This window comes from Erpetoichthys calabaricus, chromosome 14, assembly GCF_900747795.2.
Source record: "Erpetoichthys calabaricus chromosome 14, fErpCal1.3, whole genome shotgun sequence".
Lineage (NCBI taxonomy): Eukaryota > Metazoa > Chordata > Cladistia > Polypteriformes > Polypteridae > Erpetoichthys > Erpetoichthys calabaricus.
The window spans coordinates 8,664,519-8,688,320 of record NC_041407.2 but is presented as its reverse complement, the minus strand read 5'-3'; the positions used below and the strand labels follow the sequence as shown (position 1 = coordinate 8,688,320).

Here is a 23,802-nt window from a genome sequence, read left to right as displayed (position 1 = left end):
ACAACAAACTGCCTGGACTGGGACCCGATTGCAGTGGGTGACACCTCAGCATTACACTGGAACAGTGTGAGGTTTTTTATGGTGGCTGGGGTGCCACCAACCTCTAAGTTCTTCCCTGTAAGTTGGAGGACCTGCTTGCAGGGCTGGATGCAGAGTAACATCATATGCAGGAAAAAGCAATTGCAGGTTAAGGGCCTTGCTCAAGGGCCCAACAGAGTAGAGTCACTTCTGGCTTTTACAGGATTTGAACTGGCAACCTTCTGATTGCCGGCACAGATCCCTCAGAGCCAACACTCCGCTCTAAAAAAAAAGATTAGTTTCCCTCTTAATGGTCTGCTTTATTAACCTTTTTTTCTGTAACTATTTGACATCTAGTTTAATACCTAAACAACAAGTCCTAAAGTTTTACCTGCATTGTTAGATTCCAGGATGCCTTGGAAAGTCTTGCCATAGTCATATCCTCGGAGGCGTAGTTCTTTATAGATGTCACTGGCTGTGAGCTTCAATTTTGGATCACAATCTGGGCTTTCTGTAGAGTTATTAATTTGCTTATGGAAATCCTCTAGAGCAGCCTCTTCAAGAATACAAATTTTACCTAGCAAAACAAACAAAAATAAACTTCATATTTGTGAATAGTTCAAAGAGCCACATGGGCGGCAGGGTGGTGCAGTGGTAGCACTGCTGTCTCGCAATAAGGAGACCTGGGTTCACTTCCCGCGTTCTCCCCGTGTCTGCGTGCGTTTCCTCCCACAGTCCAAAGACATGAAGGTTAGGTGCATTGGTGATCCTAAATTATTCCATGTGGGTGTGTGTGTGTGTGCCCTGCGGTGGCAGGCGTCCTGACAGGGATTTGTTCCTGCCTTGCGCCCTGTGCTGGCTGAGATTGGCTCCAGCGGACCCCCGTGACCCTGTGTTCGGATACAGCAGGTTGGACAATGACTGACCGACTGACTGAAAGTGCCACACTGTGTTTTTTTTGTATTGTGTCTTCAATACAACAACAACAACATTTATTTATATAGCACATTTTCATACAAAAAGTAGCTCAAAGTGCTTACACACAATACAAGCATTGAGCACACTGGCATCGTCTATAACTGCAGTAAGACGATGTAATGGACGATGACAGTGTTAGGTTACATTATGGCGCCATGGTAAAAATACTAATGACTGGTAAAATTAAACAGAAATAAAATACAAAAATTTAGGAAGACACAATATTAATAAATATTCACTACATCAGTATTTTAAATCTGCAGCAAGTGAGGACTCGTTACTTTTACACATATATACTACTGACATAGTACATACTGCTTTGTCACATTTCTTGTGAATTAGTTGTGCTATTTGTTTTGATTAACTATTACTATTCCCCCACCCATTTTTTACTTTTCCCAATGTCTGTAGTGAAACTTGCTATGCCTTGGTGTGGATTTATTGTTACAAATGATGAACTTACTTTTAGACGTGTTATTTTATACCATGATATAGATGTATTGTTACAAATGATGAACTTACTTTTAGACAAGTTATTTTCAACAGAAACAGCTGTCATTTGCTAGCAGGGCTATGTCGTTCTGAATATAACTGTACAGCTTTGCATATGCTGCACTTTTTTTCTCTGTGTTTCAACACCATGTTTTGTGTTATTATTTTGCATGCTTCTTAGTAAAACAGTATCTGAAATTATTGTACTTCACAGTGAATTGTTATATTCAAATGTGATAAACCAAATTAATTCCAATAATGGATAATCACCTTATGTTGTTGACTTATGTAGAGAAATAAAAAATATGTTTACATACCGCTAACTGCAAGACTCCCATTCTCTGACACTTCAAATTTATTAGAGGCCGGCATAAGACGCACCTCCAGCTGTACGGAGCCTGTTAAACACAAATGTATAACATGATTAGTCTAAACTTTTGCCAGATAATACCAATATTCTCTCAGAAGAGTATGCTCTGATCCTCACCTGTCTTTGGAAGAATTGTAGCTCTGTGAATTGTCACTTCTTCAAAAGTCACAGGGGTGTTCTCTAGCACTGCTCCAATGGACCTCATTAGCGTTCTCCAGGCAAGGACCAGGTATCCAGTTGCTGGATACAAGACACGCCCATCAATGCAGTGTCCCACCATATAATAATCCGGAGACTCAGGATTCATATCTGCCATAGGAAAGAAAAAAGTACATGCAAGAATAAGCAAACAATCAGCAATAGTCGTGTATTATTTCAGTCTGATTCGGGACGTACACAGCAGCAGATTGTAAGGCTCTGCAGTGGGTAGATGAAGAAGGCCCAGTTCATTATTAATGCCATGCTTTCATACATAGAGAGCACTTACCATCAGCGATACCCAAAGAAAACACTTTACATTTGCTTAGTCACCACACCACCAAGCAGCAAAATGTTTAAATTTTTTCCATTTTACTGTATCATCTGTTGCCAGTGTACTTTTTACCTAAGGATTATAGGCTGCTAATTGATGTACTGTACAGTCATGTACTTGATCTGATCTGTGACTAAGGCTCCATTGTTAAAAACATCTATACTACAAATTTGTCTGTAATACTTAATCTAAAGCAAGACAGGCAGTAAATAAAATCATCAGACATACTCCCAGCAAATGAATAAATGGAAATAGAAAAATATTACATGCCAGTAGGTGAAACAAACAGCATCAAAGAAAAATCCTAGCTAATATGCTTGGTTAAGTTTGAAAGTGAAAGTCTGGGAGGATTAGGAAACAGTGGAACCTGACAGCAATTTTTTTTTTTAAGATTGTTTTCAAAAAGTGGTCATTTGAAACACTGTTCTGGAAAACCTTTGTATATGATTTATTCTATACTGTTACATTAATATTTTCTGATAAAAATTACTTTTAGTAACAGATATTGTACTTTAATCATATTTGTGGGTTTTATTAGCAATGTATTTATCTATGCTCCGTGGTGTCAAGTTATTAGTGAAGGTGAGCTTAAGAAACCGTGGCAACTAACTGGGAAATTTGAGGCCTGGCAGCTCATTCAATCATGAACTAGTAAGTGATGTTGATATTTTCATTAAATGTATGCTGTGGAAGTTTTATCACCTCAGCTTGCTTTACTGAAAGCAACTGTGAATTAGAATTATGTTCTCCTGAGCTTATATATAGCAATTAAGCAACTATTGGTTTAGTTTTGTTTATTGTCCCACATTAAGTAAAAGGGGACAGAATGTGGCCCCTGCCTTTAAGGAGAGAAACTGAGACACTCCAACTAGTGATTAAGCACCTGAGAGGCTTACCTGGAGACCAGCCCCTTTTATGAAAAACAGAATGGTACAATGACGTCATGAATCGCTGAAAAGAATCTGTACCATGGTGTCGATGTAGCAGAAGTTCTGGCTTATCTGACCCCCAAAGTGATTCTTGAACTTAGGCAGGAAGGACCTACACAGTGTATTTAAAGTGCCTCTTGGACAGTGCCAATTTTATTCCAGAGCTGGAAGTGAAGGCTCAACAAGTGAGAGGATGAGAAGTAGCGTCAAAAATGGTAAAAGAATAATAAAGCCAGGTAGTTTTTGGTACTGCAGCCGTGTACACAGCACCCCATTTCATTGACAGCTATTCGGTATCTGGTTAGGAATGCCTGAAGAGGCAGTAATGTTGTGGATTTACACGGTTTACTTGTACAATTATACTTTCTGCTACTTCACAATAAAATTACTAGGTGCTCTGGGATGGGTAGAGTACCACAATGCAAGTGCAACTGCACGTAGTTATAGTTATTATTATAATTACTTATAATTTAATCCACTATTATTATTCTTCTTTCGGCTGCTCCTGTTAGGGGTTGCCACAGCGGATCATCTTCTTCCATATCTTCCTGTCCTTATCTTCTTGCTCTGTCACACACATCACCTGCATGTCCTCTCTCACCACATCCATAAACCTCCTCTTAGGCCTTCCTCTTCTCCTCTTGCCTGGCAGCTCTATCCTTAGCACCCTTCTTCCAATATACTCAGCATCTCTCCTCTGCACATGTCCAAACCAACGCAATCTCACCTCTCTGACTTTGTCTCCAAACCGCCAACATGAGCTGACCCTCTAATGTCCTAATTTCTAACCCTGTCCATCCTCGTCTCCCCCAATGCAAATCTTAGCATCTTTAACTCTGCCACCTCCAGCTCTGTCTCCTGCTTTCTGGTCAGTGCCACTGTCTCCAACCCTTATAACATAGCTGGTCTTACTACCGTCCTGTAGACCATAATTTAATCCACTATAGAGTACCTAATTTTATATTATAAAGAAGATACAGTACATCTGTAAAACAACTATAATACATGCTACCATATACAAAAAGTAAATATACCTTGGAGTTCATTCCTGAATTTAAAGATACTGCTTTTGCTTCAACAACAGGGTTTATGTCACCAGTGGGTGTAAGGACATTATGACATATTATTTACCGCTTTCTATTGTCTGGATTGTGTAATTTTCTGTTCTAGTTATTTTTTGTTGTTCTGTTTCCATCACCATGCTGCTCTTTCAAAATCATTTTGTCTCCTGAACGATGACATTGTCATTACAGCTTTACTGGGTGTAGACATACTGTTGGTTGTGTGCATTGCTTGGTGCCTTACCATAAAAAGGAAAAAAACAACAAACCAACAAACAAAAAGAAAACAAACTAATTAGTAAGGAAGGGAAATGATTGATTTTGTGTCATGAACCTGTCCTTGGTTTTTGGACAATTTTTTTTTTAATTTGTTATTTCATTTTATAACACTTGCCTACATTTACATTTGTGTCATTTATGTCTTAACCTCTGCTCCTTTTCCAGTTTGTCCTCAAAGAAAGCCCTTAATCTCCTAGTCTAAAATTAAAACATAAGCCCCTCAGACCTGCCATTTAATAGCTTGTCCATAACAGTTTTGCTCTTTAAAACTCTTACCAATATTATAAACTGTTGCAGAAGTTGATCCCCCAGAACCAGCTGGAAAATGGTCAGCGCTAGGAACATCCCAGGTCTGGCTGTGATCCCACAAAATATGGGGTGAAATTAGTGGAGTTCCAACAGGCACTGGATAACTTACTGACGGGTAAAGCTTTTTGCAATCAACGTTAATCCTGGAAAAAAAAAATATTGTCTTTCAAAAAGTGCCACAATTTTTCTAAACGATTCACTTGAATCCTAAAGTGAACACTGTGGATTAAAGAAACAAAATGGCATAGTGACTTGCCTACATACACTTCTGACTAGCTAACCTTCTATATTATAAGTATATTGACCATTGAAATGTAAATGTACAATAAATGTGTATTAACAACAAATTGCATTGTTAAAAATGAGTTAAAGTGGCAAAAAACTGATACTTTTCTGATACAGTATATGAGGAATCACATAAGCCATTTAAACATGACTCAAACAGTATTCAGACCAAAGAAAAAGTGTTTTATGCTCACCCATTTAAGTAGATTTTTCCAATATTTGTCAAAAAGAATTCCAAGTTACTAGCATGATCTCTCTTCATTAGTGGTAAGATGGTGCATGTAGGTTTAAGACTGCGTTTTAGAATGGCCTATAATTGAAATAAGTGCTTCCATTAGTAATCAACAAAATTCAAAGCAAATGGTAATGTATTGTATTTAAACCAAAGTATTCTGTTCACATCAGTTTTAACAAGCTTTGACTTTCCACAGGGGGTTCTAAACCAACAGAATATAAATTTCCACATAGGTAACTAGACTAATGTGAAGTAGACCAAAGAGTAATAAAAATAAATAGTACATATCAACAGTGTAAAATGATTGTTTTATATTGTTAATATTATACATTTTAAAATGATTTAATTTGTGTATCTGGCTAAATAATACTTAGGGAATGTAAACACAGGCAGATAGGGATTCCAAAATTAGACTGCATTACTTAAAGTCATTGATACAGAGTAACCTGAGAAAACTTCTAGTTGTTTATTAAACTTTAATGTCAAGAAGGCAATCATGGTAATGTGTCACTGGCTGAAAGAAGCAAGCAAATGTAGCTGCAGTAGAAGACAGAAGGGGAGGTGAGATGGGGACACTGCTTACGAGTGCCTCTGAATTTCAGCTGTAGATAACTTTGGTAGGCTTCTATAGCTGTTGCTCCATACGGTAAACAATGAATGGCTTTTACATTTGCTTTTTTATTGAGAATGTGACAAAACTCTAAAAAAAAATTTTTATTAATTTTTATACTGCCTCAGAACAAAATATATGAATGTGTTTAAAATATTGCTTTTCATGTTAATCAAGATTAACTCAACTTTCTTGCAGTCATACTAACAAATTGCTCACTCCTCATTTTTGTTCATACATAATCATAAAAGGACTTTATCAATAGAACTGTTAGTGTAAGCTATTGAATAATTCAGTAAATTTGTTATATACTGCAAACTTAATTATACATACCTGCAACAAAGCATGAGGTGCAATCTCGACGACAATGGCATTTTCAGGGATCAGTCGAAGTCCCTCCTGGAACAACACTGGGCTTACAAGGTTGTTGACATGGTATTCAGCGGAGGAGTATGTGGCAAGTGGAGAGTCCCACTCTGACTGGGCGATAGAAGTACTAATCCATCTTGGGGAGCGAGGTTTTGGGCTCTTAATCACCTGAACATTGCAATGGTTAGAAACAAAAATGTGTAAAGATAATTACTAATGCAAAACTGCTCTAGTCTTTCCAAATCTTCAGTTGTCTTTCATTAACTGAGAAGTTATAAACACAAAAACATTCAAAGAACTATTCAAGCAAATGTTGTTCTCCTTCGGGAGAGAATTAATAAAGATCGATTGAATTCTTTCCACATCTCACTGGTGGAATGAATGAATGTTGTTGAAATTAATATTTTTTCTAAACTCTTCTACTGTATCTGGAATTTCTTTGTATTCCAGTATATATATATTTTTTTTAAAGGATGAAGATGCCGTTAGATAAATACATAACTGACATATATAAAAAAAGAAGTATCCTTGCCTGAGGAATTAAATAATCAAGAGTTTAAAAAGTACAGAGGTTTGGACATACCATACTTTCAAATATCTAATTGAGTATCAAAATGCAACAGTGCTATTCTGGTACAAAATGTGTGCCTCTCAACCTGTGCTACGAGTTATTACAGAAAGAGAATCTGCCATCTTTTCCTCATTTCAGGTACTACTCTTTGTGCGCCAGTACTGTACATATAATCATTCAAATAGATCTGTTGTAAGTACAATGGTACATTAAACACTTTGTTTATTCTTATATTGCTCATTTTCTAAAAATGTCACCTTTTATCACTACAGAGTCACTGTTACTAAATGACCACAACAGATAAAATTAAGTGCCATGAGCATGAAAAAGGTGCTATATAAATAAAGTGTATTATTAATATTATTATTATTATAAATCTTATATTTTACAAACACTAACAAGGGATATCACATCCACTTTCTGTTCATTCTTTGTCCAGTTTATAGTTGTAGAGAATTGACACCATACCTGCAGCACTGGGTGCAAGTCAGGAACTAAGCCTCTTAGAGAGGGCACCATTGTATCCTGACGCATGCTCACTCACATGAGGACAGTTTAGAGTCACTAACATCTTCTGGGTAGATCATAGGTGCATTAATGACCGAGCCAATTCTCTTTTCCCTAATTAACTTGATTTTTTTTTATAACTGCTTATATAAAATATTATCTATTACCTTTTTGAGAGCATCCAACAAAGATGGTGCAATGGAAGCCATGTAGTATGAATGGAAGGCTACACCAGCACTTCGCACTTCTTTGGCAAAGACTCCATCCTCCTTCAGTTTGGCCACAAACTCCCTCACAGAATCCTGAGCACAATAAAGTAACAGGTTAACATAACATTTTTAAACCCAATTAACTCAATTGAAGATTGTGGTGTCATAAGCCAATCCTAGCAGCCCTGGGTGCAAGGCAGGTAAAAATTCCTGGACAGGGTTCTAGTCCATCGCAGGGCTTTACAAATATCTTTGTTATATCTAATTGAATCTTAAAACATCAACTTGCCTTTAGCAATAATTTATAGTTAGGAGCGGCAAGTTTATTTTACGTTTATAACCCTAAATATTCTTACCCTTGGACCAGAGATAGTGACCGTATCTTCAGAGTTATGACAAGCAGGAACTACCCCTTGAGGACACTGAGCTTTACATTCCTCCCATGTTAACCCTGTGAAACAATATTTGAAGAGTTTTTTCATGTTACTAACAACTGAAAACTCTCTTGCAGAGAGTATAATATACTGTAAACTTTGTCAACAATGTAGCATTCTAAACGTTGTATGGAGTTTAATGGTGATAAATAAAAAAACAAGTCCATCTTAAATATAATCTATGACATACATAACTAGCTTGTGGATGTTAACATTTATAGTGTTATAAATTTGGACTTGTATTTAGAATGATAACCTTCTCTAGTGGTTGCAAGCTTGGGTCTGGAACAATTATCTGGCTACACACTGGTATTCTCACCAGTTTACACTGGCACCCTGTTCCAGGGCTGGGTAACACGTTATACCTAATGCTGTTGCATCCATCAGAAATGGAAGGATAATCGGATAATCACTGTCTTAACTTAACACTGCTACCTTACTCAGCAGTTTTTTTCTTCAGTTTAAAAGTAAAATACATTATTAAATTATTTTATTCAAAGCCTGTAGATTAAGAATTAGTATAAATAAAATATATATATATATATATATATATATATATAAATAACTAGAACTAAACACCCTACAACAGCTAAATTAAAATATACACTGCCTCTACACCAGCTAAACATGCTTTAAAAAGTGTTCCTCACCAACGGCTGCCATTCCACCAGCTGGTAGTTTGGCTTCCTTGATGCTTCGTCCTCTCCAGTAAGCAGCGAGAATAGCTTCACTGTGACTGAGCGAACCGTCAGCATAGCCACATGCCAACTCTCCGACTGAATGCCCCAAAATTCCATTTGGTTGCAGGCCCATCTTCTGCATCAAGTCAATCTGGGCAATCTTGATTTGGAAAAACAATTTCCTGAATAGTTCAAATCATAGTCTAGGGTCTATTGAATTTAATTGACTACTACTAAGAAATAAAAATGGGTTTGGTCTCAACAGGACATCACTGGTTCAATCAGACTAAACAAACAAACAAAAATATGCTGCATTCTTTACCATATAGAACAGGAAACATCGCTCAATGAAAATTTCTCAATTCAATTAATTTAAATACATGTTATCCAGCATGGTAAGACAGGGTAAAAAGTATACATAAACACAAAATCTGTAGGCCTCAACACTGTTGCTTTTAACTGTCATTCTAAAATGTATTTACTTAAGTTTTCCCTGTTCATCATATTTCTTCACATTCTAAATAAAACCGTTACTTACCTGAATAGCAGCAAGGCCAACAAAAGCGTGAACTGTATCTTCAAATGTGTTATCATCCGACTCCATGAGAAGTTTGGAGACTTTCAGTCCTGTATCCTTTAAGGCCTTGTCTGAACGAAGGATTGAATCTCGAAATTCTTCAAGCTGCATTAGACTCCGTCCCATGCCTGACCACTGGGTACCCATACCTAGAAATGCATATCAAGTAAAAGGATAGAAGACTTGTCTCATTACTGTTATCCATCCATCCATCCATCCATCCATTTTCCAACCCGCTGAATCCGAACACAGGGTCACGGGGGTCTGCTGGAGCCAAACCCAGCCAACACAGGGCGCAAGGCAGGGACCAATCCTGGGCAGTGCGCCAACCCACCACAGGACACACACACCAAGCACACACTAGGGCCAATTTAGAATCGCCAATCCACCTAACCTGCATGTGTTTGGACTGTGGGAGGAAACCCATGCAGACATGGGGAGAACATGCACACTCCATGCAGGGAGGACCCGGGAAGCGAACACAGGTCTCCTTACTGTGAGGCACTAGCGCTACCCACTGCGCCACCGTGCCGCCCTATTATTCTTAAGTTCTGCATTATGTTATTTGAAAATGTAATTCACAACGTAACCCTTGAATGGACATAAACATACGTTACATCTCTTAAGCAGAGCCTTTGACTTCCATCCCAGATTAAAAGAACATTATTTAATTTTTTTTTGAGGATTTCTGCCATTACTCTGGTAGTCAATGACAAGCTTTAATGTGTTTAAAGATATTGAACTGCAAAAGCTTATTCCCATCATTCAAAAAAAATAAAACAAAATAGTGCTAGTTTGCAAAAGAATTGTATTATATTGTACCAGTAACAGCGCACTGCACGAATACACTTGACTTGAACATTCCTAGTTTTCCTCCTCTTTCTCTGTACGTTTATCATTTGTTTGCTCAGAGGTTGATGTGCTTGCTGCTTCCTGAGCAGCTCTTCTTTTCTCCACCCTAGCGGCCCACTTCTTCTCTTCTTTAATCGGCATCTTTTCGCGTTAAAACTGATTAAGTCTGTGTTTTTGTTGCAATTACTTAGTACGTTTTCTTTCATTTTTCACTTAAGCTGGCACTTAAGTCTTCGATCTGCCTGAGGAATCATTTAAGATATGAAGAGGAAAGGGAAGTGACGGCGAAGGTGGTAGGGATGAGAACGGCGCCCGTACGCATGCACTGCATGGCCGCCCTGCTGACTGCTGCAGAGAGTTGATTCTACAATAAAATAAAATAAAAAGCGGAATAACCTTGGAGGTCAATCATCACCCAAAAGCAGACAGTAGATGTCACGTAGTATATGTGTACCAGATTTCAGGTCAAACAGCCACAGTAGAGTATTATATATAAAGATTATTTCCAATAATTATTGCATTATTATGCTCTCTTATTATTATTATTTTGTCCAGTTCTTGTTATTTGATTGTATGCTATGCACATCCGTAATCTATTCCTGACTAGCTGTCACAGGACATCTTGAACATGTACATGAACAATGATGCAGACCTCATCAGGCAATACACATTGTTTTGTTTTGTTTTTTTTGAGTGGTGGGAATAAAATTCTGTACTAAACTGACCTCAGTGTTAGACCAAAACACTGCTAGATGGGATAATTTCAGTTTATAGGTATCTTAGATCTGGCTAAGACATTCAGCTTAAGTACAACTGTTCTATCATTTGCAATCATTCTAAAATTTATTTCAGATTTACCTTTGCCATCCTGTAAAACAATTGTTTAAGAACTGAATGTACATTTTTAGGGTCTTATGATAGTGTTCAAGTTTCCTCAAGCTATACTTAAAATGCAGGTGTAAGAAAATAACTAAGACTTACCCGAACATATGTACCAGAGGGGTCTAGGTGTAGGTTGTGTTTGTTGGATCTCCATTATATTAGACTCAGTGCCAGTGAGGGCATAACCTCTGTAGGGCATAGCAGCAGTTGGTATGCCTGATACCTCATTAAGAAGATTCAGGAAACTGACATCGCCAGCATGTTTCCTACCCTGTTCAATTAGGGTATTCACAGCTTCCTCAGTCCGACCACAGGACAGAACAAGTCGTGGTGGAGCAGGACTTTCTAGAGAGCAAACTGGCTGGGCACTGGGTGGCCGCAAAATAACATGGACATTTGATCCCCCGAAGCCAAAGGAGTTGATACCCACAATTCCTCCTATAACCGGTACGGCCTCGGACACCACCTTCACTTTCCCATTGGTTAGTGCAGGAATGTCAGGATTGGGTGTGTTATAATGGATATTGGGAGCCCAAACACCATGTTCCATTGATAGCAGTACCTGGTAAACAAATACTTAATATCAGTATTTTGATCATTCAGTTTTGCAATACATAGTTCATCCAGTAAATATTCATCAGTAACATCTCTGATATCAATGATGATTATTTTATACTATCATAAAGAATGAATATTTCTTAATGTATATACAATATTGTCCTTTAAACTGTTTCTTTGTCAATAATGGCTAATAATAAGTAATTTGTGTCTTTAACAAGCCTTCCTATATTTATGAAATATTTGTAAATGAAACTTAAACTTGTTTGGTGTAAAGACTCAAGTTTTTCAACAAACTGTAGGGTAGTGTGGCATACTGTTACTGAAAAAGTACAGAAAACAAAATTTTTATAATGGTACCATATCAGCATTTCAGTATTATTGGTACAGGAAGTAAATGATAATTTTCAATGACCTCACACTCAGCTATTGCCTATAGCTCATTTCATTTTTCCGATACCCAACCCCATTTCCTTAACTGCCCTTTGACCTGCTGGAGGCCCCACCCTCTTCAGTGCGCAGGAGATTTAATGGGGAACCCTCCCAACCCCATCCCCAGCTTTTGTAAAAAGACTCCATAAGTGAACCACATCTTGTATTGATATTGACAAGGATGAGGGGATTATACGTTAATTCCTTTGGTATCATTTTGGTACGAGTACTAAGGCTATAAAGCTGGTATCCATCCCAAAGTCAAAATTTTACCACCGATCCAACACTACTCCACCATATAAGCCATTTTCACTATATCAAACCAGTGTTTTTCAACCTCTCACATTACTTCTGGCACCTTCCTGCCAGAGAAATTCCACATGGCATGGACTAGTACTTCAGCATCTGGTTTACACATGCCTGCTGCGCAACTACTTTCATTCTCCACTTTTCCTCTCTCTTTGCCAACACGATAAGACTGATGAGGCCCTTACCTTGCAAAGTGCTGCGAGACCAGAGGCAGGCTCTGGATGACCCATGTTGGATTTAGTGGAGCCAATCAACAGAGGTTTTCGTTCTGTCTGGCAGAAGACATTAACAATCCCATTTACTTCTTGAGGATCACCAACCTACAAAGGTAAGGTATTATAAAAAAAATATGTTTTTGAGCACATAAAGGCAATACCAAAAATGCCTATAACAACAAAGCTTAGGCTTGTACTCCAAGATGGAATAATGTTGTATAGTTGTTTAATGAAAATTTAAGGAAACTAAATAGGAATTACATTTTCATTGAATCAGTCCTGTTGGATACTATGTAGTTAGATTTTTTTTATACTCAGATAAATAAATCTTTCCTTCATACCATATTATGGTTTTCCTGTAATATCCGTAATTAAGCATGTTAGCAAGTTAAAGAGGGGACAAGCTGTAACTACTTGTCTTTGAATACACAAAAAGCAGAAATTAATGAAACACACAGGATTGGCATTGATGTCCCACAAGCAAGCTCTCATAAACATATGAGCTTTTAATTTGATTTCACCTTTCTATTCTCTGTAGATTTGTTAGCCAAATAATATACTGTATTCTAATATATCCCCACCTTGGTTCCAGTGCCATGAGCTTCAATGTATTCCACCTCCTGAGGAGCGATGTTTGCTTCTTGGTACAGTGACTGAACTAAACGCTGCTGCATCTCTCCTGAAGGAAATGTGACACCTGCAAAGTGCAATTCTGATAAGAATCTGAGGTCTAGATGTCCCATAAGTGAAGCTTTACCCTGCTCTTTACTCTGCAAATTATTTTTAACTGGCAAAATTGTTTCTTTGTTTATTCCAGCAGTTCAAAATGTAATCACATTTACTTTTGTTTACCATGTCAAGTGAAATGGAAGATGTGTAAATATCAATACCTGTGTTACCTACAAGTGATGAGCCCTGCATTGTTTTGAAGACCACTGATAGAAGACACTGTTTTGTTTTGCATCATTTAAGTACAGATAAAAACAGTTAAAGAAAACATGATAGACAGGTGCTGGCATAAAACAGAACAGTTTTATTTAAAACCACTTAAAAATGCCAGGAAATGTAATTTTGATATTGATACATTGTAAATTACATTGTAAAATCAAAGAATAGCTCAAGTATTGTATGTCACTTTAAATAGAGCACTTTATGGGAAAATATACATTATTAAAAAAATCTAAGTAATAGATGTAAAAACAGATACACTGAATATTTAAAACAGAGATTTTATATTGTGTGCATATGTCAAAATAAACGGCCTTTGCCCTGAAATTACTGATCCCTAAATAATTATATTTTTTAAAATAATTCATATTACACCACCTCTGGATATAAAACCAAAGCACTGCATGAAGAGACATGCAGTTCCTGTGAATTTACCCACACCTTGCATGATTACTTGGAAAAATATAACTGTTTTTGAATTACAGTGCACAAATTTATAAGTGCAGCATAATTTAACTAGCTACATGTATTTAACAGATAACCAATTACAATCAAATACGCTGTCCTAAAATGAATTAAAATACACATATATTAAAAAATACACCATAGTATAAGAAACTGATTGGCCAATATGCCCTGTGACTATCAGTAAATGAGTTTATCCATAACATAGAAATAGTTATATTAAACTTAATAAAACCTAGGCCAAAATTTCCAGGAGGCTCCATAATGTGTTATGCCTTTTATTTTGCTGATGTAAGACACCCTGGCATCCCCAAAAATAACTTTCAAGCTTAAAAAAATTCTTTCACTACTGTTGATAAATATCCTGAGAGCAAACAGTGCCAAGTGTTACATGAGTGAGTAGGGTAAAGGTCTAGATTCTTTCAAGAGAACACAGGAGCATTCATCTGCTGGACTCTCAGGACAAAGAATTCAAAACACTTTACTATGGACAAGTGCCTACGCCTTTATTTGCAATTGAAAACAGGTCAACTTATTGATTCCAAAAAGTGAAAATGAGAACCAATGAGTGTTGCTTCGCAGAAACAATAATGCAAAACGTTTGTGATTAAATTAGTTAGAATTTCATGCCCAATGTTTTAAGGCTTTCCTCTGTTTCACTCCAATTGTCCCATGTTACAAATTTCAGCACCCTCAGCAGACCCTATTAACAACTACTTCCAACACCACATTTACTGTATTTTTGTTGATGACTTTTAAACCTTTTTAAGCTGTCGAGTTATCCTTTTCAAAAACCACTGTGCAGTTTTCAGGTATGGCTGTGCTGTATAGGTGACAGCAATATAGGTGACAAATGCAAATGATGATCCAACATTTAACTGAGAGACAAAAGGAGAATATACTAGACAACCGTCAATGGTGCGCAAAGCGCTAAGCAACATGGAAAAATGCTAAATGCAACCACCTCAGAAATTTACAGTTAAACATAACCCGCGCACAAGGAAAGATCTACACATTATTCCCCAAGCAATTTACACATGCACTGGTATTGACAATTTTATAATGATGTTACTTGAAAAAAATAATGGCACTGGAATATGAAACAAGCATACAGACTTCTCTCCTGCAAGTAGTACACCCACTATTTTACTCTCGAGAATCACTGTCACCTTGTACCCCCTTTATACCCATGTTAAGATATAGGAGGATGTCTAGTAAGGAAGGAATTACCAGGAATACAGAGGCAACAGGGTGGTGCAAGACATGACTAAAACCCAAGAGGGGATTGAATGGGAGAATAATCCAACCACTGGCAAAAAGAGAGGCCCCTCTTCAAGCTAGTGTGGATAGGCAAAGGCTGTCACTTCAGATATATACCCTCCAAGGGCTCCAGGGAAAGGGATACACTAGCAGTATGTCTGTCATGCTCTCTGCTGGGACTATTAGACCTTTTTATTTGTTTCTTTTGTGTTGTTGTGTACTTTATTCCTCTTCAAGGTTTTGTCAAATAAAAACTATTTTTATATATCTTTAACTGCAAAATTATTATAGGTTGAGTAAACATATATGGAGCATTTTTACACATACAGTGTGAACTGCTGCATTTAATGCTCTTATTAGACTGACACAAGTCACTACATCAAAAAGGAGCAACCTGATACAGTATCCTTTTATTTCACCAGTTAATTACATTCTCTCTTAAAAGAACCCTTGCAATTCCCATTCTTGCAGTTTCCTGCATATAATACACTGGATACATAATCTTTTGCTGAAGTCCAGAAGCCCTAACAACATTTACTCTAGTTATTGCACATCTCTGCTCACTGTCCTGGAATGTATTAATATATGATTCACAAAGGATTCTCCTTTGGACTTCTATTAGTTTATAGATTACAATTTCTTGCAAACAACTACTAAGGATGCTAGAAAGGGAACATGTTAGTTATGTATCATTCACATATTGCGTAAGTGTGCTGAAGTAAAGGGAATTCTATAAAATTTGGATTCTTCTCTCTTTTCATATGACTGCTAACTTGGATGCTCAGAACTCACAAAATTGACTTCAAATGAAAGGTTTACCTTGCTCTTTATAACCATCTGTGTTGTTGCCAGCATTTAATACTGTAGCATAAATTCTTCGTGCCATTGATTTCTTGGTAATCAAAACAGCAACAGCGGCTTCTGATCGACAATAACCATCACCTAAAATGCAGATCTCAGTCAATAGATAATATAAACTTTCAACCAGAGGGCATGAAGTTTACTTATGCTGCTTATTTTGCCATTAACAACAAAAGTTTCAGCACTATGTAATGGGAGAAGGTAAGTAAAGGAAAAATTAATAATACTATATGTGCATATAACATATATATACAGTCATATGAAAATGTTTGGGAACCCCTCTCAGCCTGCATAATAATTAACTCTCCTTTCAACAAAAAAGATAACAGTGGTATGTCTTTCATTTCCTAGGAACATCCGAGTACTGCGGTGTTTTCCGAACAAAGATTTTTAGTGAAGCAGAATTTAGTTGTATGAAATTAAATCAAATGTGAAAAACTGGCTGTGCAAAAATGTGGGTCCCCTTGTAATTTTGCTGATTTGAATACCTGTCACTGCTCAATCTTGATTACTTGCAACACCAAATTGGTTGGATGAGCTTGTTAAGCCTTCATAGACCGGTGTGTCCAGTCATGAGATATAAAGGTATTTAAGGTGGTCAGTTACAAGTTGTGCTTCCCTTTGACTCACCTCTGAAGAGTGACAGCATGGGATCATCAAGGAAACTCTTAAAAGATCTGAAAACAAAGATTGCTGAGTATTATGGTTTTGGGGAAGGCTACAAAAAGCTATCTTCTGAAGAGTGACAGCATGGGATCATCAAGGAAACTCTTAAAAGATCTGAAAACAAAGATTGCTGAGTATTATGGTTTAGGGGAAGGCTACAAAAAGCTATCTCAGAGGTTTAAACTGTCAGTTTCAACTGTAAGGAATGGAATCAGGAAATGGAAGGCCACAGGCACAGTTGCTGTTAAACCCAGCAGGTCTGGCAGGCCAAGAAAAATACAGGAGCGGCATATGGGAATGATTGTGAGAATGGTGACAGACAGCCACAGATCACCTCCAAAGACCTGCAAGAACATCTTGCTGCAGATGGTGTATCTGTACATCGTTCTACAATTCAGCGCAATTTGCACAAAGAACATCTGTATGGCAGAGTGATGAGAAAGAAGCCCTTTCTGCACTCACGTCACAAACAGAGTCACTTGTTGTATGCAAATGCTCATTTAAACAAGCCAGATTCACTTTGGAACAAAGTGTTTTGGACTGATGAAAAAAAAGAGCTTTGCATGGCGGAAGAAAAACACCTGCTACCTACTGTCAAATTTGGTGGAGGTTCCATCATGCTGTGGGAATGTGTGGCTAGTTCAGGGACTGGAGCCCTTGTTAAAGTCGAGGGTCAGATGAATTCAACCCAATATCAACAAATTCTTCAGGATAATGTTCAAGCATCAGTCACAAAGTTGAAGTTACGCAGGGGTTGGAAATTCCAACAAGACAATGACCCAAAACACAGTTCGAAATCTACAAAGGCATTCATGCAGAGGGAGAAGTACAATGTTCTGGAATGGCCCTGACTTGAATATCATCGAAAATCTATGGGATGATTTGAAGCAGGCTGTCCATGTTCAAATTGAACTGAATTGGAGAGATTTTATATGGAAGAATGATCAAAAATACCCCCATCCAGAATCCAGACACTCATCAAAGGCTATAGGAGGTGTCTAGAGGCAATATATTTGCAAAAGGAAGCTCAACTAAGTACTGATGTAATGTCTCTGTTGGGGTGCCCAAATTTATGCACCTGTCTAATTTTGCTATGGTGCATATTGCATATTTTCTGTTAATCCAATAAACTTAATGTCACTGCTGAAATACTACTGTTCCCATAAGGCATGTCATATATTAAAAGGAAGTTGCTACTTTGAAAGCTCAGCCAATGAGAAACAAAAATCCAAAGAATTATGAATGGTCCCCAAACTTTTTCATATGACTGTATATATATATAAAATTGTGTAAGACTTTGGAGAAGTAGTGGCTTTGTGGAAAAGTTATGTTGCAGTATTCCTACTCAGTTTGCATTCACCAATAAATATGGAAAACATTTTAAAAGGCATACTACGAAGAAATGCCAAGATGAAGGGAAATCTGTTAACTACTTTTATAAAGTAAATCAGATTTGAAAAGTTAACTTATAAAAAAAATACAGACACAAGTGGTACAATATGACCCTGAAAATGAAGAAAAGGTAAATATAAATGTAAAGGTCAAGGGACTGATAATGTTAAGCTTAGATGTATAAGACTGTCTTAAGTTTTTTTGACAAAATTTACAAAAAACTCAAATAACTCCAAATTTTCAGAACCATACCAGAGGCATCAAAGGACTTGCATGAGCCACCAGGACTAAGCATTCCTAATTTCATGAACTGCACAGATGTGTTTGGTTTCAGAAGCAGGTTGACCCCTCCAACCAAAGCAGAATCACACTGTCCACTGCGTATGGCATGGAATGCATTTTCCAAGGCAAGTAGGCTGGATGAACAGGCTGTGTCTATGGCAGTGCTTGGACCTTTTTTAAAAAAAGAGAAACATTTTAAATGTTTGCTGAAATATTCCAATCACCCAAACTGTATTAAACTAGTGGATTTGTTAAACAAACAGCCTGCATTCTTCACTGCAATGCTACAATCTTGCAATCCTAACCCTTATTTTTTATGTTTAATAAGATAGCAGATAAGAAGTTATTCCTTAAAGCATGAGACTACAGATTCAATCCTCAACATTGTTACACAATAAAATCCACTCACATGCCAATATTCAAATAGTATGAATACCAAAAAGATTGTGCTTCAGCTTATTAGATAGGTATATAGACACTGATTATGTAAAATCATGTTTTTAATATTAGGTTAATGATTTTAATTCTGCTGTACTACTAATGTAAAGAGAGGCAGTGACACAATTAGCTATGTGTAAAATGCAATTTAGCAAAGTGCAATAGGTCAACGATTTCATATGTGCTCAACTTCAATCTAAATAGGATAATTATTTTCAGTAGTAATACTTCCAAAGTATTTCTTACTTTAAACAATATTATGAGCTCCCATTTTGTAAAAAAAAAAAATCTGTGATCAAATTATAGAAGGTTCAGGAAAACAATGGATTAAGACAAAATTAAAAAACAGCCTTGCTTTTGTATCATTATTTTGATTGATATGAAGGTAACATGATAATAGTATAATTATAACATTGCACACTCATTCATAATTTGTAGTCTATGTCTAAAAATTTGACTACTGCAAACTGTAAATTTTATTTCATATAAAAAAGTCAAAATTGATCCACTAGTACTAACATAGGATGAAACTACATTAAATTTACAAACTATAAAACAAGATTGAAAATGATATTTTTTGAATTCTGAAAAGCCCTACCTTGCACTTAGGTTCTCAGAGCTTAAATATCTACAACTATATTCTCACTTAGTGTATCTAACATGTCAGACATTTAACCAAAATTGCATCATAAGTTTTAAAGCAACATTTTAATAATGCATAATAAAAGAACAAATTAAAAAATAACAACCTTTGAAGTCAAAAAAGTAAGACAGCCTGTTGGCAAACATGGCACGCTGACACCCTGTCATGCTGTATCCCAGCAGCTCTTCAGGGTCACGACTGAATGCTTCTGCTGCTTCTGAGCCGCTGACACCAATGTATACTCCTGTATTGGAGCCCCGCATTGAGACTGGATTAATACCTGCAAACGCAAATAACAATTATGCTGAAAACGATTCGCAGGCTTATTTTCACACTAATTTCTGCTCAGGTACTAGGATAGTGGGTTACTTTAGGAACAAAGGAAATAAAATAAATTACAATCATATTTTGTTTTCTTATATACCTTCTTATATATAATCTTATATACCATAGTGCATGAAAGTGTAATTATCAATGCTGCTATAATAGGGTTCAAATCTGATCCCAATCACTGTCTGTGAAGAGCTTTTACATTTTATGGATCTTCTCCATATACTGTAGCTTCCTCCCTCATCACAAAAATGTACACTACTTCACAAAAGGAAATTGACCCTTTATGAATATGAGTTATGCACATGAGCCCATGTGAGGCCTGTAATGGACTTCTTTACACATATTGCTGTTAGGATAGTCTTCAGCCTCATGATCCTTGATTAGAATATGTGGGTTCATAACAATAAATGAATCATTGAATAAGTAAGTATAACAGAAGTGAAAACTGAAGCAAAATCTATCTCCGGTGGGGTGCTCACCTCCATCCAAAATCGCCTCATATGAGATTTCCAGAAGTAAGCGAAGCTGTGGATCCATAGTGTGTGCCTGTTTGGGATGGACTCCAAAAAAGGGGGCATCAAATTTACTAATTTCCTTCAATTTCCCATTTCTGCGGGGTAGGCCATACAGTCCTAAAAGAAGAAATGAAGTCATTGAGCATGCACCTTCAATTAGTTATACGACATTAAGCCACCAAACAAGATATTATTAAATAAGGCCACTAATTGGTTACTCTAAATTGCTAATAAAACAACTCATATACATACGATGAGCACCAAAATGATTCAAAATTGCAATTAATTAAAAGTATTGGCATGGTTTCAGATAGAAAGTTTGGATTATTATATATTATATATAAGACGTGGAAAGAAAATGCATGTTGCCAACCCAACTTTTATCTGACCACTGACTTTGTCCCAATCTTCTTGTGTGTACTTGTGTTACTACCAGTGTTTTAAGAACACCTTCTGAAGTTCAATTATTTGCACCACAAACTCTGGTAAGGCACTGAGATGCTCAACATTGACATAAGACAAAAGATCTAGAAGAAATTTTGCTCTGGTGCATGTGTAGCCAAAAAAGAGATTCAGCAATCATCTGAAGTTATGCAGATGGAATAAAATAAATTAATAAAGCCATGATATTTCCTTTTAATTGTCTAATTCTAGAGGTTTCTACATTATGTAGAAATCAAGCAGGAGTCAATTATCTTCAATTATTCAAGTAGTATGAGAATCAAGAGTCATAATACAAAATTATTTTATATAGTGCCTTGTATAATGCTTACTCTAACAAACTACAATAAGAAGCAACAAAAACTCACAATTAACCCTTCTTTTCTACAAATGATAGCATCAAAGGACACTACAAAGAAATTAACACCTTAATGACACAAAAATGATGAAATTATACTTCATAACAATTAGATGACTTTTAATTAATTCCACTTTTTTCACAATTTCATGACTCATTCCTATATAGCATTGCACTTTTTCATGCAATTATTTATGTCATCATTTTTTTTATCTGTTAAGTTTGGCACCAAATGGTGTTCCAAAAGGGACAAAAGCAAGTGTAAAATTCAAAATGTACAATAAAACAGATTCTAATTCAGATTGCTAAAAATCTGATCAATAACTTCAGATTGCTAATTAGAATAGTACTACAGTAGCTAATCACATGACCATGACAAGAGCTGTCACCTCCAAATTAAAATCCATTTTTGCAGACACCATACTTCTAGACTTGTTTGGTGACTTTAAGAAGCACTAAATTTATTTAACTTTTTAAATATCAGAAGAGTTACTTTAATGACTACTGACCATCAAATATTGACCTCTGAAAATGGAAATGATGAAATTCTACTTTACCTGGCTTCCATCTTCTGTCATCTTCTGTTACCATGTCAACTCCATTGATAAGGTTTTCCCAGAATTCCTGGAGGTTATGAGACTCTGGCAGTCGTCCTGATATTCCAGCTATGACAATATCTTCCATTTTTTTGTTTGTCCTATAGGCAGGAGAAATAGAAATGATTTGAACAGCTAAATACAATTCTAAATTACATACTGTCAAAATCATCCAGTAATAACAAAATTTAAAAGAGACAGAAGTTTATGCTAACCTTTTGTTGATTTTCAAATGAATTTGTGTTATCTTTCACAGTGCAAATTAAAAATCTAAATCTGATGTAATAAAGAGAGACTGGATGCAAGCTGCTATCCACACATAATAATTTAATGCAGATAGGCTGTGCCTTTGAGAGAAACAGTCAAGAGAAGATTAATACAAAATGCAAATGAAAATATAAGCATTCCATCTCTCCAAACAGGCATTATTTTTAAACATATAATATCCCTTTTATATAAGTAGCTACTGGCTAGCCTAATTTGAAAAAAAAACACTCATCATCACATTCTACAAACATGTCTCTAAGTTCAGCTAATTCTTCCCGAGAAATTGCTCAAACTGAAGCAATTTTGCAATTACTGATACCCAATATCGAAAACAAGGAAAGGTGGAAAAATATTACTGAATGTAGCCTAAGTTCTAATGCACTATAGTCCATATTTGAAAAACTCAAAAAACTAACCAAAATTGAGTCATACTCATTAACACTAACACCATATTTTTAATATATGTATAAGGTCAGTGTTTTTGCCAGGTTTCATTTCTGATTTTACATATGTGATCTGCGTATTTCTCATTGTAAAACATTCTACTTTAATTGCAACACACTTGCTCATTACCACACTAGTTAAAAGGCCCTTGGCAACGATTCAGCCATGCCAGCATTTGCCAAACTATGAGCACATTGTAGTTGTGCAACTGCAGCTCCAACTATCAGTAATCCCCTACAGCTCTTAGCAGTGACCTTAAATATCTTTATATATGTGCAGGACATTTTTGTTGTGTTGCAACATCTGGACCAGCAGTTCTTAACCTAATAAACTGTCAGAGCTGCACAGATTACTGAGGTACCCATGACAAAGTTTAAAGTTTGCCCTATGTTTAAAAAAGGACGTACTCTGTACAAAATAATTTATTTTCAAACTGAACAAACTAGTCAGAAAATAAATTCCAAGTGAAAAAATGAACTACTTAATTCATTCAGTGTCCAGGCAAAGAAAGACAGCTGCTTCTAAACAACTGAATTCTAACGTAACAGTGGACAATACTGTGAAGTCACTATAAAAAGTTCCTTCACTTCAAGAGAGAAACATAACTTCCTAAATGAGGCTACTCTCTGAAATCTAACCCTCTGTTTGGATAGCATATTAATTATGGAAAATAATAGGAAAATCCAGGAATATATGATGTACAGAGAGGTCTATTATAGCCAATCTAGGCTATTTAGCTAAGGCCCTTAGGCAAGGAGATTTATAAGGTCAAGATACTTTCAGGTTTTGAAGTGTACACTACCCTACATAAGCCTTCATATGTGCCTGGAATGAGACAATTATCTGCACAAGATGCAAATCATAGGAGACAATTATCTGCACAAGATGCAAATCATAGTCCTACAAATATTTGGAACAATTTAATTTAGATATACTAATCAACTAGACCATGTTTTAGTACAAAGGATGGCGCTGGAGTGCTCAGTATATACTCCATACAGTCCATTTCCTTTAACCACTGATTGCACCCATTAAAGGGTTAAAAGGACTCCAAGTCCTTCCAGACAGCAAACAAGTCTGAATAGCGTACCTCCACAGCAGGGGTGTCAACCCGGAGGGCCATAGTGACTACAAGCTTTTGTTTTAGCCACATTCTTAATTAGTAACCAGTTACAGCTGCCAATTTATCCAACTTATTTT

General features: G+C 36.5%; 1 protein-coding gene across 2 annotated transcripts in view; it reads right to left on the bottom strand.

Moving 5' to 3' along the window:
• fasn (fatty acid synthase) overlaps positions 1–23,802 on the bottom strand; it is a 79,891-nt gene that overhangs the window by 35,701 nt on the left and 20,388 nt on the right. For both annotated transcript variants that reach the window (XM_051936481.1, XM_051936482.1), the window contains exons 2-19: positions 21,853–21,992; positions 20,461–20,613; positions 19,755–19,928; positions 18,538–18,738; positions 16,186–16,308; positions 13,275–13,390; positions 12,664–12,798; positions 11,279–11,741; positions 9,407–9,594; positions 8,839–9,028; positions 8,111–8,205; positions 7,713–7,847; positions 6,432–6,635; positions 5,448–5,563; positions 4,936–5,111; positions 1,976–2,167; positions 1,806–1,886; positions 410–595 (exon numbers count right to left, since the gene is read on the bottom strand). In XM_051936481.1, coding sequence (XP_051792441.1) covers positions 410–595; positions 1,806–1,886; positions 1,976–2,167; positions 4,936–5,111; positions 5,448–5,563; positions 6,432–6,635; positions 7,713–7,847; positions 8,111–8,205; positions 8,839–9,028; positions 9,407–9,594; positions 11,279–11,741; positions 12,664–12,798; positions 13,275–13,390; positions 16,186–16,308; positions 18,538–18,738; positions 19,755–19,928; positions 20,461–20,613; positions 21,853–21,979 — 3,055 coding nt within the window. In that variant the 5' untranslated portion in view covers positions 21,980–21,992. The remainder of the gene's footprint in view (positions 1–409; positions 596–1,805; positions 1,887–1,975; positions 2,168–4,935; positions 5,112–5,447; positions 5,564–6,431; positions 6,636–7,712; positions 7,848–8,110; positions 8,206–8,838; positions 9,029–9,406; positions 9,595–11,278; positions 11,742–12,663; positions 12,799–13,274; positions 13,391–16,185; positions 16,309–18,537; positions 18,739–19,754; positions 19,929–20,460; positions 20,614–21,852; positions 21,993–23,802) is intronic.